At 37.6% G+C, this 18,155-nt stretch overlaps 2 protein-coding genes across 2 annotated transcripts in view; both read left to right on the top strand.

Moving 5' to 3' along the window:
• Positions 1-3,946, top strand: part of LOC144653540 (dual 3',5'-cyclic-AMP and -GMP phosphodiesterase 11-like) — a 260,413-nt gene extending 256,467 nt beyond the window's left edge. Inside the window, exon 24 of the transcript XR_013570760.1 lies at positions 3,771-3,946. The gene's annotated coding sequence lies outside the window, so the exon portion shown is untranslated. The remainder of the gene's footprint in view (positions 1-3,770) is intronic.
• On the top strand, positions 1,711-17,492 carry LOC144653547 (ribonucleoside-diphosphate reductase large subunit-like). The gene is made up of 20 exons (XM_078513575.1): positions 1,711-1,866; positions 1,963-2,048; positions 3,030-3,207; positions 4,525-4,625; positions 5,008-5,067; positions 5,146-5,490; positions 6,447-6,623; positions 7,322-7,470; positions 8,986-9,121; positions 9,535-9,600; positions 10,057-10,158; positions 10,272-10,328; positions 10,449-10,496; positions 12,542-12,646; positions 12,805-12,873; positions 13,536-13,612; positions 14,204-14,339; positions 14,508-14,603; positions 16,185-16,373; positions 16,827-17,492. The coding sequence occupies exons 1-20, from the start codon at positions 1,803-1,805 to the stop codon at positions 16,995-16,997; spliced, it is 2,412 nt and encodes an 803-aa protein (XP_078369701.1). The 5' UTR covers positions 1,711-1,802; the 3' UTR covers positions 16,998-17,492.
• Positions 17,493-18,155: the final 663 nt, after the last annotated feature.

Genomic DNA, 18,155 nt, shown 5'->3' with positions numbered 1-18,155 from the left:
TTAATTGGCGAAAATGTTTGTATAAAAAGGCAACTTGGCAGTTGGCAGTAAATGTTTACTTTATTCCTGCGTTGCTTGAATTGCATTTTTGGCTTTTATGACTACAATTTAGATTAGTTTCTTCAAGCTCTATTGAAATTAATAACTGCGCGTAGCAGAAACTCAATATTTACCTCCAACTCCCGGCCCCCCATCACTACACACATATATCAGACATTTTTTATTTACAAAACTTTTAAGAAACTCAGTCAGTTTCGATTAAGACCCCAGGAGCTTGATGAGATCATGGTTTTGACACACGCATTAATTTAAAGGCTGTAACAAATGTATAAAGACTTCGAAGTTAAAAAAAATTGCCATGCCGGATGGTTTGAGCCTGATTTCGAAGTCGCGACCAGTTCGTTTTTCGCAATTTCTCCTAAAAAAAATTTCGGGTTTCGTAAAACATCGTGATTTGCCAATGGCCAGCAATCATTTATTCACCAGTGGGAAGCAAGTTGTCTACAATTCACAGGACAAGTCATGAGTTCACTGTCTTACCTGGGGGGGGGGGGGGGGGGGCTTAAAAATATGTTTATACGAGGGTGCTCTTCCCCGAGGTCTAGACCATTTTTTATACCAATTTTACGTACCTTCGACAGAAACTGGAAATCTTTTCATATACCTTCAGCAGTGATTCTGCATATATTTTCTAAACTTTTCACTTGATCTGAAGCTCCCGTTAAATACATAAATGACAGTTTCTCTATCCTTTTCTATACTCCTACATGTGAAACTCTACCCTTTTATATGACCCCGGCCAAAAAAGACAACCCTTTCGGACGGAGCCTCCGCGAACACTCCACTCAAGTCACCCCTGGCTGTTTTGTCAGTTGGCTGCCTTGCCAGTGCCCAATGTGGAGATCTGGGTAGGAGAATGAATATTCCGGCCTCCGTGACCCGTCAAGTCTCTCTCGGCCGAACCCACCGCGTGAAAAAAAAAATTAGATAAATAAATAAATAATGAACGAACGGACGAACGAACGAACGAACGAATGAACGAATGCGCGGGATGAATGAATGAATGAATGAATGAATGAATGAATGAATGAATGAATGAATGAATGAATGAATGAATGAATGAATGAATGAAATTAGAATGAATGAATGGTTGGATGAATGAAAAATAAATTAAACTCTTTTACTCAGTTTAAGACTGATTACTTATGTACAACAAAAATTTGTTGCAAATTATTTGGTAATTTTGTCATTCCCGAGTTCAATTGATTTAATAATTCACGTTGTTTTGCAACGGGGTAGCAAAAATAGACCTATTGTACGTAGGCCGGTGCGATTTCAGGTTTTCTTGTATAAATGATTTTCTCATGTAAGTGAATATTAAAACGAAAAAACAAACAAACAAAAAACAAAGGCACTACTGATTTTGCGAATTTAGTGGACACTAGCTTTTAGACCGTTCTAGCGTCCTACTCAGACGTTCTTTGGGCTTGTCACGCAATCTTTCTCACAAAATGTACTTTCTGGGAATAAAGAATAAAAAAAAAACAGAATGGAAGACTCAATACAATGGAAAGGAATAGGAAACCACATTGTTATCCGTATTAGGACATCTTTTGTTCCATGCTCTCCCTGATTGGCTGCTGACGGTCATACGCGGGAAAACTTGATCACTTCAAAATCCCGTTCGGCGCCAAAATCGATTCACTTTTCCTCCCTTCGGCACAAGGTCAACTTCGGTTTGGATTTTCATCTTTAATATTTCGCTCTTTCTTTGTTCTTAGCTTTAGTAGTTTCTCTCCAATATGTCTGACAATCAAGAGCATGAGACTTCAGCTGAATCGATGCACACCTACGTAGTCAAACGCAGTAAGTTTTGTGCATTTGCCTTGGAACGACCGCGGTTCGTGGCCGCCATTTTGTAATCTGCTGCATGCTAAACCTTGATTGTCTTTCCTCTTTCAGATAAAAAGCGCCAACAGATTTATCTGGACAAAATCACTGCTCGGATCTCAAGACAGAGCTATGGCCTGTCTGAGTTTGTAGAAACGGTAAGATGAGTTGTTCTTTGAAGCTCGTTGCAACCAATTGATCGAAATCGACATGGTTGTACAATGGCTTCCCTTTTGGCGCCAAATGAACAATGAACTGAACTAGTTATCTGTAGATTTCTGCAAATTACTTGTGTTTCTTCGATAGTTTTCGATAGTTTCGCCGTTTCATTCCATCAAATCACTAGGATATCTATTATTTTTGTCATCTTTGCGCAGGTTTAGACGATTTTCGCGCGCAATTCGCAAACGTGCATGCAATCACAAAATATTAGTCCTTCACTGATGTTTTGTAGCCTTGAATCTATTTCCACACAATTTTAAGCATTGCTGTTGCGATTTCGAATCTATGAGATGCTAATAATTGAGAAATGTTCAATTTTGTTAAGACCACGACATATATCTTGCTCATTTACTTGAACAGCGCAACATAATCGATTTTTGCAATATGTCCGCATCGAGGGAACTTAATATAGTTTTTGCTTGCTTTGACGATGTTAACAATCGGGTATTTCTAAATTTGCCAGGAATTTGTACACATTCTGTAGCATTCGTGACACCTTTTTTAGGGAAGGCGCGAAAATGTATAACTGCCGGCATACCAAAGTAGCGTACCACACATGTGTACATTGTACTTTTTAATTTATGTACAGATGAATTGAAAAATTAATGCAGAATTTATAAAGCTTTCTGTTCTTCTTTTGAAAGCCTTTTTTGATAAAATAGTTATGTAATAATGCAGTGAACAAATCACTGCATCTTAATTAATGGAATAAAGATGTGATGCTGTACAGATAACCAAAAGAATATGGATAATTTTCCAGTTTACCTGGTCATACACATACATTTTATTTGTAGCTGCCTAAAATAAACCACATTATAAACATAACCACACAGATTGTAAAACTATATTTGACTTTCTGCATTACTAGTAAAAATTTATAAATCCATACTGTGTTTTCTAAACTTTTTATGATTTAGTTTGAAATTACCAAGAAAGTTATAGATGGAATCTACCCGGGAGTGCAAACGACAGAGCTGGACACCCTGGCTGCCGAGACTGCCGCTTCCATGACAACAGTACACCCTGATTATGCCATTCTTGCAGCCAGGATTGAAGTTTCAAATCTTCACAAGGAAACAGAGAAGGTTTTCAGTGGTAGGTTTATGTCATAGATGGTATAGAGACCTGTAGATAGTACAGTAAACACCCGCGTGTAAGAACCTAGTGGTTTAAGAACCTGCTGGCAGAAATTTGCCATTTTAATACCCCAAAATATAAGAACCTGTTTAGCCAAGCAAATTTCAGCAGGTTCTTATATGTGGGTTATAGAAAATTTTTATGAACATTTTTAACAGAACATCCCAAACTGTATTTACAAATAAAGAAAAGACAGATTCACATAGACTGTAATTGTCTTCTTTGGACCTTGCATGAGGCTTGAAGCAATACAGTTATGAATAAATGCTGCATAATGAAGGACCAAACCCATTTTTTTCTTCTCGTACAATCAAAAACTATGGCTCCTCCGTAGAAATTAAGAACCTTTTTAAGAACCTACTTAGCCTAAATTGCCAATAACTACCCCCAAATACAAGAACCTATTTTGCCAAACTTAGAAAATTGTAGGTTCTTACACGCGGGTGTTTACTGTAGTATACCAGGATAAGTTTTACAGCATGGATGAAAGTGTGTCCACCCAGGTAAATAGATGGTATCAGGGGCGGATCCAGGATTTCAAAAGGGGGGTGGATTGCAGACCATTAGGGCCTAACCCTAACCCTAACCCTAAGTGGCGGCAGACGGCGAAACGTGGCGTAACAACAACCAGACATGAGCGAGAGCTAATTTTTCTTTCTTTATTTATTTTCTTTTTCAAATAAAGTGACATTTCAAATTTTTTTTACTGAAAAATGGGGGGTGGATATCCACCCTATCCACCCCTCCTGTATCCGCCCCTGGGTATGCCTCCCAACTGTTATTCATTGTGTACAAACTTTATGCAGGGTTCTGGTTGCCACAGTCTGGGAAAAGCTACTGAAAATAGATTAATTTGAAGTCAGCAAAAAAGTCATAGAACTAAAGGAGCTATGTCAATATGAAAGCTCCCCCAGGGGTTTCATGGAACAAGACCCCTTCCCCCCTTTCTATCCCTTGTTGACCTGACATGAACAACTTTGAGAAAACTTTAAACTTAATTCTATTTAACTAGTACAACCCTCCAAGTTAAGACCATTTAAGTCGCCATGGCGACTAAAATTTTGGAGCTGGCGACTAAATTGGAACTGAAGTCGCCAGTCTGGCGACTAAAATAAAGAAGAAGGATTGAAAGCGTGGCTTAATTTAGCGACTAAAATTTTTCACTGGCGACCAAACTTGTACAGTCAGTGGCCAAATGGCTACTAAGCAAAAAAATAAACTTGGAGGGTTGTAGTACAGATACATTTATGCCAATTTTCTTTTATACTTTTACAGAGGTGATGACAGCTCTGTACAACTTCGTCAACCCAAAGAATGGCAAACATTCTCCACTGATCTCAAAGGATACTCATGAAATCATTATGAAGAATGCTGATGTAAGTGAAAAAATGATTGTTAACTTCATTTGTTCTTTAAAAAACAAACAAAGACAAGTCACTATTTTTAATAGACATTGGTGCAAGTTTTCTGTAGCTCAGCAAAAGAGTGTCTGAGTGGCTGATGTGTGCCAGAAGGTCATGTGTTTAACTCTGGTCAAGAGAACTCAGAATTTTTTGTGCATGGCTTTTGTCATTTAACTGTGGAATATGTTTCTCACTATATTATTTAACCAAGCTTAAACTTACAATCAGATAATTTATTTTCAAACACTGGTGACTTTTTTTAAACATGCTTAGCGGAAAAGTAAAGACTGGTACCATTATACTATGTTTACACAGTGGAATTATTTTCTAAAATGCTTGTGTTTTCTCTTTTTAGAAACTCAATGCTGCCATCATTTATGATCGCGACTACCACTATAATTACTTTGGGTTTAAGGTATGCAACAGCCATTTTTGCCTGTTTAAATTGTCTTTTCCACATTGCTAAATTTAAGATGTTCTTAACATTTTGCAGACTTTGATGAGATCTTACCTACTTAAGATTGACGGCAAAGTTGCCGAGCGACCACAGCACATGCTGATGCGAGTTTCAGTTGGAATCCACCAGAATGATATCGACGCTGCCATTGAAACCTACAATCTGATGTCTGAGAAGTGGTTCACGCATGCGTCGCCGACACTGTTCAATGCCGGCACTTGTAAACCACAGCTGTCGAGCTGTTTCTTACTGACAATGTCAGACGATAGCATTGACGGCATTTATGAAACGCTGACAACTTGTGCCAGAATTTCCAAATCAGCTGGAGGAATTGGTATCAACATGCACAATATCAGAGCTTCTGGGAGCTACATAGCAGGGGTGAGAAGACTAACTGCATAGATTTTTCCAAGGTCAATTTGAGGGTCAGAAACAGGATTTCAGGCAGATGGGATTCCTGTGGATGACCACTTTTTAGAGAAAGTTACCTCATATTTCTGGATTTTTAACTTTCTATCTGGGACTTGTTTTTTGGTTTATTTGGAAATTGTTATAATTGAAATTACACTGTAAAGGGTTTCACATCTGGGTTGCAGGGTTGTTGAACTTCTTTCGAAAAATGTTTTTTAATTTTTGGTTAAGTTGGAAATCGTCAACTGAAATAAATTAATTAAATTAAATCTTTTTTTTTTCTTCCAATTTTACACATTTTCTGGGGCAGGCTGTCCCTGGACCCCCAAGAGGGTGGGTCTTGGTTCCTTTGAATTTTTTTTTTTTTTGACAATTATGACTTGTCACATCCTGGCTAAAAGCCTGTTCAGAAATCTTGCTAACAGTTTTTTTGTTAGTGGACTAAAGAGTTAAGTTAATTTAAGCTCTATGAACTAAAGTATCAATTCAGATTAAAAATTTGTTATCTTAACTAAAATTAACAACTGCATCGCTAAATGGAGTCATCCAGGAGCTTCAACTATTGGCAGCCAGCTCCGAGATGAGACTGCTGCCATGGCTGGCAAATCCTGGTAACTCAGCCATGAGCCCCCACCCAGAAGGGGAGACAAGCACCCATCACACTGATTAAACAAAGGAAAAAGAGGGAGGGAAGGGGGGGGGAACAGCCTTGAAGACGGATTCACACAAAACACTAACTGTAAACACTGACACTGTAATGACTTCCAACATGTCTCTGTCCTGGTCACATGGGGCCTTGGCGTATGGGTATATCACAAACACCGTTGACTGTCAAGGGAACGTAGGCAGTCTATCTTTTTAACTCTGTTAACTTACATTTAATGGCATCTAAAGGGATTTACCTTGTTTGTTTCTATTTTAATCAGACCAATGGAACCTCAAATGGTCTTGTACCAATGCTGCGTGTTTATAACGCTACAGCAAGGTATGTTGACCAAGGAGGTAACAAGAGACCAGGAGCATTTGCCATTTACCTTGAACCCTGGCACAGCGACATCTTTGATTTCTTGGACTTGAGAAAGAACACAGGCAAAGAGGAACAGGTACAAATATATCATTAAGTCTTTTAATAAAAAATAAACTATGTTTTTGTTTTCCCATTTTTTTTTTCAAGCCCAGAAAGTTAATTGTCTTCTTTGGACCTTGCATGAGGCTTGAAGCAATACAGTTATGAATAAATGCTGCATAATTAAGGACCAAACCCATTTTTTTCTTCTCGTACAGTCAAAAACTATGGCTCCTCCTTAGAAATTAAGAACCATATTAAGAACCTACTTAGCCTAAATTACCAATAACTACCCACAAATACAAGAACCTATTTTGCCAAACTTAGAAAATTGTAAATTCATACACGCCGGTGTTTACTGTACCTGCTGCTAAACCCATGTTGCATTAATAGAAGCCACCCTCTTCTACTTCAACCCCCCCCCCCCTTTCTCGAAAAAATTTCTTTCATGGCACATCTTTGAGAAGAAGTCATTAATTAGTCCCAGCTACTGTTCCCTAATCTGTATCAGTATTTTGCTTAACAGGGATTTCCCTTAAAGGTTTGGCTGCCGGCTTATTTCACCGGCTGAAAAAGAACTTAAGTCTAGCTAAAAGTTCACATGAAAACAAAGCCTAAGGAAAATGTTTAGAGCTGCCAAGGCCAGAAAAGCCAGCTGGGCTTGTTGATGAGCTGGCCTAGTGTTTTCTTAGCTACACCCCTGGCTTTGTTATATTGTAATATTTTCTTTTCTAGCGTGCACGTGACCTGTTCTATGCTCTGTGGATTCCTGACCTGTTCATGCGACGTGTGGAGAGCGATGGGATGTGGTCCCTGATGTGCCCCAACGAGTGTCCTGGACTACAGGACTGCTGGGGAGAAAAATTTGACAAGCTTTATGAAAGGTGTGCTACTCTAGTTCATAATTTATATAAAGCAGGGTTTGTATGGGTCATGGAAAACCTGGAAAGTCATGGAATTTAAGAATTTCATTCTACAGGCCTGGAAAGTCATGGAATTTAAAATGTCATGGAAATTCATGGAAAATGGTATTGAAGGAACAAAATAAATTAGGCAGGCCATTCTTGGTGAGGAAAAGGGTAAAAACGTACCCGAACATTGGGCAGTTCCAGAAAATATCCATACACCACGACGGACGGCTTTTTGGAATTCCGAGGGCAAGGGGGGGTTCTTTAAACTGGAATTCCGAGGGCATGGGGGAATACTTACGATTGGAATTCCGAAGGCATGGGGGAGTTCCAGATCTTGGATTTCCAGAGGAGACAGACAAAAGTGTGTTCCTTGAAATGCTAATTTTGTGGATTACTCATTTGTAAATAAAGCATGAACTGACGACCGCGTCGCAGAAGCAGGATACAAGTCAAATATCGATCGATCAGGCGTGTGTTTGCGTTCATTTACAAAAGAAAACCAATAAAATGTGGGTTGTACATCAAGCTCCAGAGGCCTTAACGTTGATGAATGTCTTCATTTACTCTTTTTTCTTTTCGAAGCGGATCCACAACAAATTCAGCACATTCAGTGGAGCGCGAAACTATTTTGCCACGCTTTTTTCGAGACGCCATTTTGAAGCACGTGGGATTGGGAGCGACTGCTGACCTCGAAGGCTCAAATTCAAGATGGCGGATATGTCAGTGCACTCGATCGTATTTTCTTCCGAAAGTACACACATACTTAACACGATATTGTTATTTTAATGTTCTGTACCAGTTTGGGGCAATGTAAAGTTAATGTAGGTTGTATCTTTTGAACAAGAGTAAGGAGAAAACTCTTATTTTTTTACATTTTCACTCTGTAACAGATTGAGTCATTTGAAATAATTTGATGTAAAATACGCCAAATTGGGCATATTTGCGAACCCTGCCGGGAATTGTAAAGGAGTTAAAGAAAAAAGGAAAAATCCGAACGGGAGGGGGGGGGGGGTTAAGGATTATGGAATTCCGAGGGCATGGGGGGGGGGTAATGAATTTTGGAATTTCCGAAGGCAAGGGGGGTTAAAATATTGAAGCAGTCCGTCATGGTGTATGGATATTTTCTGGAATTGCCCATTTCCAAGAAAATTGATCATGGAAAACTTTGAAAAGTCATGAAAAGGTCATAGAAAGTCATGAAATTTCAAAAGCTCAATAGAGTACGAACCCTGTAAAGGCTTGTCAATCAACTTTTTATTCTCAACTTAAGTATTTGCACATCATTTATATGTCACATTATTGGATGCTCTAAAAGGCTGCTATGGTTAATACTAAAATATGTGTTGTAGTGAGTTTTGCTCATGACTTTAGAATTAAAAAATATAATTATGTACTTCCCAGACTGACAGATTTCTCTAATATTTCATGATAGGAAATCAATTTTATGTTCTTGAAAAATCTCAAATTTTATTTTTTTTTATGAAACAGCTATGAGGAGCAAGGAAAGTTTCGCCGACAAATCAAAGCTCAGAAGCTTTGGTTTGCAATCTTGGAAGCGCAGATAGAGACAGGCACACCATACATGCTGTACAAAGATGCGTGCAACAGAAAAAGTAACCAACAGGTGAGTGATCATCATCATTGCTAGTCCTGCTCCTCCTTCTTTGCATCGTTATTGTCATCATCATTGTTATCATCGTCATCATCATCATCAGCATGACCACTTCTATGTTAGCTTCAGGGCTGTAGTAGCCATTGCATTAAACTTAAATCTAGCATTCCACTTTGTACACACATGCAACATGACACCAATTAACATCCTCACCTGTAACATAAAGTGGACTTTCCCATAACAGGTGTTATGGCCCTTAACGACAGCCCCGCTCCACCTTCTTCATAATCATCGTCTTCTTTTCTCTGTCATTTTTGCCTTAATCTTTGTTGTTGGGTCCCAGCATGCCAATTTTGTACCATGTGGCTGGGTTGTACCAAGGGCCTATTCACTTAAACAACTTGAACTGTTTTTTTCACTTTTAGAATGTTGGGACCATCAAATGCAGCAATCTTTGCACTGAAATTGTGGAGTACAGCAGTCCAGATGAAGTAAGTTTCGAATAGTTTTTTTTATATTTAACTTAGCTACTTGTGAGTTAAAGATGGGCGTCTTTTGTGGCTACTTGTCATTTTGCATGAAAGATAGTCTTTTCCAATAAATGTCCTGATGAAATTTTTAACAGACAGAGGCAGTATGGATCTTCCACAGGGTACCCACACAGAATCTGTTTACTGGGTTATCTGTGGATCTTCTGGAATCAGACTCTTTGAAGCCCAGGGTAGGAGGTTGGGGGAGGGGGACTGCCATATGCAAAGGAGAGGGATGTTTCACTATAAAGTTAGAATCAAACCGTAACCAAAAAACCTTGAGCCAAGATTGAGCAAAGATTGGTTTCCTTGGTGTGGCTCAAACTCTTTTGGACAACTAAAAGATAGCAATTTAATTTGGATGTTTCAGGGAGATAATAGTTAGTAACATGAAAAATGTTCTGTTCTTTATTTCAGGTTGCTGTCTGTAACTTAGCATCACTTGCACTCAACAAATTTGTTATGACTGATGAAAGTCCAGTGCAGTTTAATTTCCAAAAGCTGTTTGAGGTCACTCAGGTAAATAGATGCAAATTCTCAAAATAACAGTTGATATTGCTGACTTAATATTGCATATGACAATGGATTTATCAAGTTAAATAATACATTGATTTAATTGATTTATCTGACAGGTGGTGACACGCAACTTAAACAAGATTATTGATATCAACTATTATCCAGTAAAGGAGGTGAGTTTTGAAATCTTTTTTTTTTTTTTTTTTAATTTTTATTGTTTGTAGATGGAGCTCTTTAAGTACGGTAGACCCCTTATTTTATTTTGAGTGATGTTTTTATTTTTGTTTCTTCAGGCTGAAAGATCAAACAAGAGACACAGGCCAATTGGCATTGGAGTACAGGTAAAAATATTGATAAATTTGACCAAAACATTCACTGGTATTCTCATGGGTTGGACCCCTTTAAAAAAATTGAAAAAAAAAATCATAGTACTTTGTGTCACTGATTCAGCAACATCTTTTTCATATGGATTTTATTGACACAAGTGAGAGGCACAGTGGCCCAATGATAAGTTGTCGGACACCAGGTCTGGGTTCCAACCCAGGCTGGGTCATTGTGTTGTGTTCTTGGGCAAGACTCTTATTTAACTCTCATTGTGCCTCTCTTCATCCTGGTGGAATTTACCTTGTAATACTGGGGATAGGGTGGTAACCCTGAATTTAATACTTGGGGATAAAAAAAAATACTTGGGGTTGGTAACCTTGCAATGGACTAGCATCCCATCCATGGAAAATTAGAAATATTCCTAGTCACTTCATGCAACATAAATTTGTTAAGCTGACCATAGGCTCGAATGGGGACTTTACTTTTATTGATAAGAGATAAACTGTTAAAGCAGACAAACTTATAATAATAATACATTGTAATAATAATAACAATAATAATAATAATAATAATAATAATAATAATAATAATAATAATTTAACAATTTCTACAACGATTTTAACATATTCTGATCAAAGCGCTTCACAGGAACAGTAATTAAAAAACAATAAAAAGTATTTAATTATATAAATAAGCTATACATTATATTTACGTGTTTACAACAAAATACTAACTATAATTTGATAAAAAACTAAGCTAAAACTAACTAAAAACCTAAAGGTAAAATATAATGATGTTTTCAACAATTTTAAACCAGAGTTGGCTTTTATTTTTAATCATGAATCAACCACCTGGTTACAGGACATTAAAAGGCTGATCTAAATATAAATGTCTTAAGTTTACTCTTAACAACACCAAGTGTCATGATAACACGCAGGTCAGCCAGCAAGCTGTTCCATAAAGCCGTTGCAGTAGAAGTAAAAGACCTGCTGCCAAGTGTTGAGCGCATTGTCTTCTGTGGAACTTCTAATAATAGGCTACTATTTGAGCGTAACCAGTATGAGCTGTTTTGCTTAACTTTCACCAAGTCACTAAGATAAGATGGCACGAGTCCATAAATTGATTTAAAGGTAAGAATTAAAATCTTAAACTTAATTCAATAAACAAGCTAATGAAGCTCATAGAGGGCTGGAGTTATATGTAAGTACTTTGGAATGTCCATGATAAGTCTAGCAGTGGCCTGGGGGGGGGGGGTACTCCCATAAATTTCGGATAGGGGTGTGCCGCCAAGGTTCTTAAACCGTAACCCTATTATTTTATTTTAAGGATAAAGAAAGCGAAAATTGATACCCTTTTTAAGGCCCAAAACCGAAAAATGATACCCTATTCAAGGGGAGGAGAAGCGTTTGTGATGACCCAAATAACGGCTAACCGCGCACGGCAAGACGCAAATCTTTATAAATTCGCTTTACTAATACCTGAACAGAAAATTCAGTTTTAAGATACCTTTTTTTTCATTTAGCTGGGCGTTTATTTTAGCTTATAGAATTTAGGTACCCTATCTAAGGATCACACCGGGAACACATTGCCAAAAGGAGCAAAAATGATACCCTATTTAAGGACCGAGAACCTCAAAAACCATACCCTATCGGGCGGCACATACCTATATTGGCCTCATATGTGCAGTTGCACTTTGAACACGCTGCAGTTTGGAAGTTTAAAGATTTGGCAGTCCATACATTAAGCTTAGCTATTACAATAATCCAGTCGAGAGGTAATAAAAGCATGAACAATTGTACGTAGACTATCCACAGATAGATATTTCTTAATTCTTCTAATATTATGCAAATGAAAGAACACACTACTGCATGCATATGCCTTGGTGATATGTGGAGACATGGACTTTTTTCTTCAAACCAGACTCCTAAATTTCTAGCACAGGCAACAGACCTTAAATGTCATTATCACCTACCTGTACATGTAAACAACCTTTGCGATCTAACTTATTTAGCTGATACTGAGTTCAACTTCACAACAGATTATGTGTTTATTTCAATTCCAGGGAATGGCTGACGCCTTCATCCTAATGAGATATCCATTTGAAAGCCCTGAAGCCCGAGAATTGAACAAAAAAATATTTGAGACAATTTACTATGGTGCACTGACAGTAAGTTCTGTTAATATAAATAATTTTTATTCTCTAGCTATTTTTTAATATATCTGTTTCTTTATCTTTGTTATCACTGAAACACGTTTGTATGATTATTTTGTGATAATAAAGTATGTTTCAGTTCTAATCAATGCTGCATGTTTAACATTTCTTAGGCATCCTGCCAGTTGGCCAAAGAAAAGGGAGTCTATGAAACTTATGAAGGATCTCCTGCAAGCCAAGGGGTACAAATTAATTTAACCTGTTTTTTTTTTTTTTTTTTTCATAATTATTGGTTGTACACTGCTATCTTAAATCAAAAATAAAATCTTATTTATTTTTTTCCATATCCCTTTTTTACAATCCCTCTACATATTCCTTAACACTAACAAACACTCACACAAGTCAGCTTTAGCAGAACATTGTTTGTGTTTTGGCCACACCATCTCCTGGGAATCTTCAATGTGCACAAGTACAAATTGGTGTAACAGACGTATTTTAGAAGCATGGGAAATCAACACTTGTAAGAATCAGCTGAACCATGATGGCATGCATCTGCTGCACGATTTTTTAAATTTAGCCTTGAGGGACAAAACATTATTAGCTCCGACTTGCATAGTACAAAAACATGCTCTTTACAAATTTCTAGTCACTTTCCCCTGATGAAGGCTGAAGTTAGCCGAAACGTTGGGACTTTTTACCAAATTTTAGGAACATTTTTAAACCGTAGTAACATTTTTTTTTCAATCATGAATAGAAAAGGACATCTAACAAGTTTAAGAGAGAGCTAATGCTCATGTGTCCACAATAATTTGGATGCTAGTTTTATATCAGAACATTGAAGTAAGTAGTATGCTTGTAGAGTAAATTTATTTTAATCTAATGTTTATTTGTGTTTCTTTTAAAGAAACTTCAGTATGATCTTTGGGGAGTAACTCCTTCAGATCTGTGGGACTGGGCAGCACTCAAGGCAGACATTAAAAAGTAAGTAATATACCGAGTTTGTAAGGGTCCTGGAAAACCTGGAAAGTCCTGGAATTTCATTGTGGCACTGGAAAAAACCTGGTCCTGCAAAGTTCTGGAAATCTGTTAAACTCGAGTAACAACTACATTCTCAGAACTAACATAAGAAATATTCAGATAGTGATAGATAAGGAGAAATAATAATTTATTGAAGTCTTGATAGTGAAATGGTTAATGTGAATTTTAGAGTCCTGGGCCGTGTTGTTCGAAAGCCGATTAACACTAACCCAGGATTAAAAGTTTATCAAGGGTTCAATTTCTCGTGTATAAAATTGTTTTTATTGCTTATGTTTTGTATAGTTTGAGATTAGTTGACCTCAAAAATGGAGGACAGAAAAAATAGAAACAGAAAACCTTACTGAGAAGTTAAAAAACTAAAATCAAAATTCACACTAATCGTGGATTAGCTTAATCGTGCTTTGAACAACCCGGCCCTGAAAGGAAAAGTCCTGGAAAATTGTTTGAAAAAGGGTACGAAGCCTGTGTAATGTATAGCGGGGATCAATTTACACTGTATTATTAATTAATACATGTATTTGTTGTTGTTTAAAGGTATGGGATAAGGAACAGTTTATTGTTGGCACCCATGCCGACAGCTTCCACTGCACAGATTCTTGGTAACAATGAGTCTTTTGAGCCATACACGAGCAACATCTACTCAAGACGTGTTCTCTCAGGAGAATTTCAGGTATTACTTTGATAGATTCTTATAAAATTCATAAGAAGTCATAAGAAGGCACTTTTTTGCCATGGATATAAATATATTTTTGGGGTCATTTTTTTTTTCATCTTCTTTCCCTAGTTTATAGAACTTTTAAAACGGCCTTGAATCTAAAGAATGTCTTTTGTTTTGTAGATTGTGAACCATCATCTGCTTAAGGACTTGACAGAGAGAGGACTGTGGAATGAAACATTGAAAAACAAACTTGTGGCTGCTAACGGATCAATTCAGGTAATTTTTATTTACACTGTTAAGAAAAATAAATACAGTCGAAGCTCTCATAAGCGGACACCCTCGGGACGCAAGAAAAGTGTCCGTAACTGGAGCTGGCCGCTTACGAGAATGGTTCTTGTAAGCGGCCACTAGAGGTGTATGGAATAGATGGCCGCTTACGGGAGCTTGCCCAGCTAACATAATGGTAATATGCATGTTAGTGGTGTTTCGAAATGTAACCGGACGTGGATGACGGCAAAACAAACACTGAAATATGATACTGTAATTACAGTAAAATCATTGTGACGAACGGCGATGTGAAGTTGATTGATTAATACAAGATACAGAGGTTTTTATATGATTTTCTTTGCGGTGTCCGCTTACAGGAGCTTAAAAACAAAGAAAAAGTCTAAGTCGTAATCTCGGAAAGTGTCCGCGGCCGCTTACGGGAATGTCCTCTTACGAGAATGTAAAAATACAGAGTTTGTATGGGAGTAAAAAACGGGGTTTCTAACAAGGTGGCCGTAAGTAGAGCTGTCCGCTTACGAGAGTGTCCGTTAAGAGAGCTTCGACTGTATAGCACATTTATTTATTTTTTAAGACAACACAAAGATGGTTTCTTATTCTGTAACTGGCCTCCACAGGTCACAAAAAGTCAGAATTTTTTGGAAAGCCAAGGAAAAGCAAATTTTTCCGAATCCCATTCCAAGTTCCATTGTTTATTTGTTTGTGATTCCCAGTCCCAGTGACGCAAATCTCATTTTTCCAGTGAAAATTTGCTCAAATCCCAGTTCCCATTTCCCCTCTTGATTGTCTTATTGTGGCCTGCTGCTTTTTTTGATGTTGAGTACCGTATTTACCAGTGATTAATATGCACTTTTTTCACCTAAAATAGCCTCAAAAATGCGTTTGTGTATTATACACTGAATTCCTTTGTTTGGAATTGTGTGCTTAATAACCATAAAAACAAAGAAACTAAATGTTTTTTAAATATCACTGATCTTTATTGAAGAGTAAAACTTTGTACCAATGAAAAGTTAAATTCAGTCAACTCTCGCCTTGCAGACACCTCGCTATTAGGAACACCCGCTATTACGGACAAGAACTAAAGTCCCGAGGAATAAGAATCACTGAAAAGAACTTCCGCTACTACGGACTCTCTATTACGGACACAAATTGTGGTCCCGAAGGTGTCCGTTATAGTGAGAGTTGACTGTAAATTGATCCATGAATAAATTAACCGAACACGAAAAACAGCAAAAAATAGTCCAAAAATAGGGTGCGTATTATACATAGGTGCGCATTATACAGTGGAACCCCGATATAACGATATGCCAAGGAGGCGGTAAAATTATATCGTTATATCGAGGAATCGTTATATCGGGGTTCCGTCCCATACATTTTACTATTGCCGGGACATAACATATTCATCGTTATATCGGGAATATCGTTATATCGAAGATCGTTATATCGGGGTTCCACTGTACACGGGTAAATACGGTACATCTCATTCCAGCACACCTCGCTGTAGCAGTCCAGATTTTCTTTACTTCTGTGATGCCAAATTACTCAGTAACCTTAACTTTTTAAATCTTTCAGCATATTGATGAGATCCCTGATGATCTTAAGCCACTGTACAAGACAGTTTGGGAGATTTCCCAGAGGACTCTCATAGACATGGCGGCTGACAGAGGAGCATTCATTGACCAGAGTCAGTCCTTCAATGTGTTCTTCGCTGAACCCAACTATGGCAAGCTGACCAGTATGCACTTCTATGGCTGGGGAAAGGTAATTCAATGCATGTTGGTGCTTATTGACTTAGACTACAGTCCAGCCAAAGTGGTGTACACTTCCAGAGCTTAGCCTGTTTTCAAAAACATGATGCTGCCAGGTGTCTTGCTATTGAGTAGATTTTTCTGCTGGGCAAGTAACCTTTGTGCTGTATTCCTAATGGGCAAGGTAACTAAATTGTCAAAAAGTAAACTAAGAAAAGCATATTACTGCCCTGAGTAAGCAAGCTGAAATTCAAGTTTAAAGAAATTTAATTTTGAGTGCCCTGAAGTCCATTGGAGGTTACCCTCCAGTATTTTGCAAGGTTCTGCAAACGTTTTGCCAGAAACTCTTTTTTTGGGTGAAGATAGTGAGAGTAAAGCGTCTTGCTCAAGAATGCAATGCAGTGACACTGGCTAGGGCTTAACCCAAACTGTCTAATCTCAAGATTTCTGTAAATTAATCTTCCAGGGCCTCAAGACAGGAATGTATTACCTGCGCACACGCCCCGCTGCAAATGCGATTCAGTTTACAGTGGATCAGGAATCCCTCAAGAAGTCAACCAAGACCAAAGCACAGAAAGAAGAAGCTATCGCTTGCTCCCTTAAAAATCCCGAGGCTTGTGTAAGCTGCAGTGGATAAATCAAGAAATACATTGTGTGCTTCATCTCCATGGCTTTACATACTATGCAGATTTCCTTCACAAAATTGAACTTCTTTCAAACAATAATAATGCAATTTCTGGAAAATTGCTGCAGCTTATAAACGTAACTTATTCTTTCAACAGCAAAATCTAGCCAAATACTAGTTAAGAACAAAAAAGTTTAGAAATATATTTTTGTAACAATATATTTTCTTAAGCCGATAAGTGATTTGATGTGCAAAGTGAGGTAAAGTCACATCAGTTTTTGTGTTTTGTATTGTAAATAAGTGATAGATTTTGTGGTATTTGCACTCACTTGAAGAACTAACGGTTTTTGTAATCTATGTAGTCAAACTGCTTGTGTGTACATAATTATCATTGTAAAGTCTTTACATGATTATAAACTTGAAATCTTAAAAACCCTGGTAAATAATGTATTGATTAGCACAGGGGAAAACAAAAAATTGTTAAATTAAAATTGACACCATTTGCAACATTTGTTATTATTTTTCTACATCAAAAATAACATGATAGAAAACTATATGCTTACAGTGTGAGTTCTTGTAGCATGTTGAAGGATGAATGTCGATAGAAAGCCCCCAAAAATGCTATGCACGTGAAACTGAAGGTGTTGGTTAAATTTTATTGAAAAAATATGCTTGAAAACTTGTTTTGTGACTGCCAAACCCAAAGTGTTGAAAACTGCTCAATCAGTAATTACTACCAGTGGTCTATGGCCTGCCACATGTCTTGTCCCTACCCAAGGATTAATGATCCCAGTGAAAATAAGTACCCCCTCTATTAAAAGTAATCCTGGAGTACATAGCCCATGAAGATGTAAAAAGAGTTACACCCAGCCATATCATGTACACTAACGCATAACATCATAGGTCCGCAGTGCATGCAGAGAGCTAGTAATTTTTTTTTTCTTGCTCTTGGCATGGGGAGCCCTATATTGGAATTAAAATCTTAATATTTTTTGTATAATACGTAATCTGAATAGTATACCTCTGGATGTTTTTATAAATCCCAAACCTATGGGAGGCACGGTGGCCTAAAGGTTAGTGTGATTGTTCGAGTTTGAGCCCTGGCCGGGGCAACATGACATGTTGTTTTCTTAGAGAGAGAGAGAGAGGGGGGGGGGGGGGGAACTTGTG

The sequence above is a fragment of the Oculina patagonica genome, chromosome 5 (genome assembly GCF_052425735.1).
Source record: "Oculina patagonica isolate OP01 chromosome 5, crgOcupat, whole genome shotgun sequence".
Classification (NCBI taxonomy): Eukaryota; Metazoa; Cnidaria; class Anthozoa; order Scleractinia; family Oculinidae; genus Oculina; species Oculina patagonica.
This window is presented reverse-complemented; position numbering and strand designations above follow the sequence as displayed.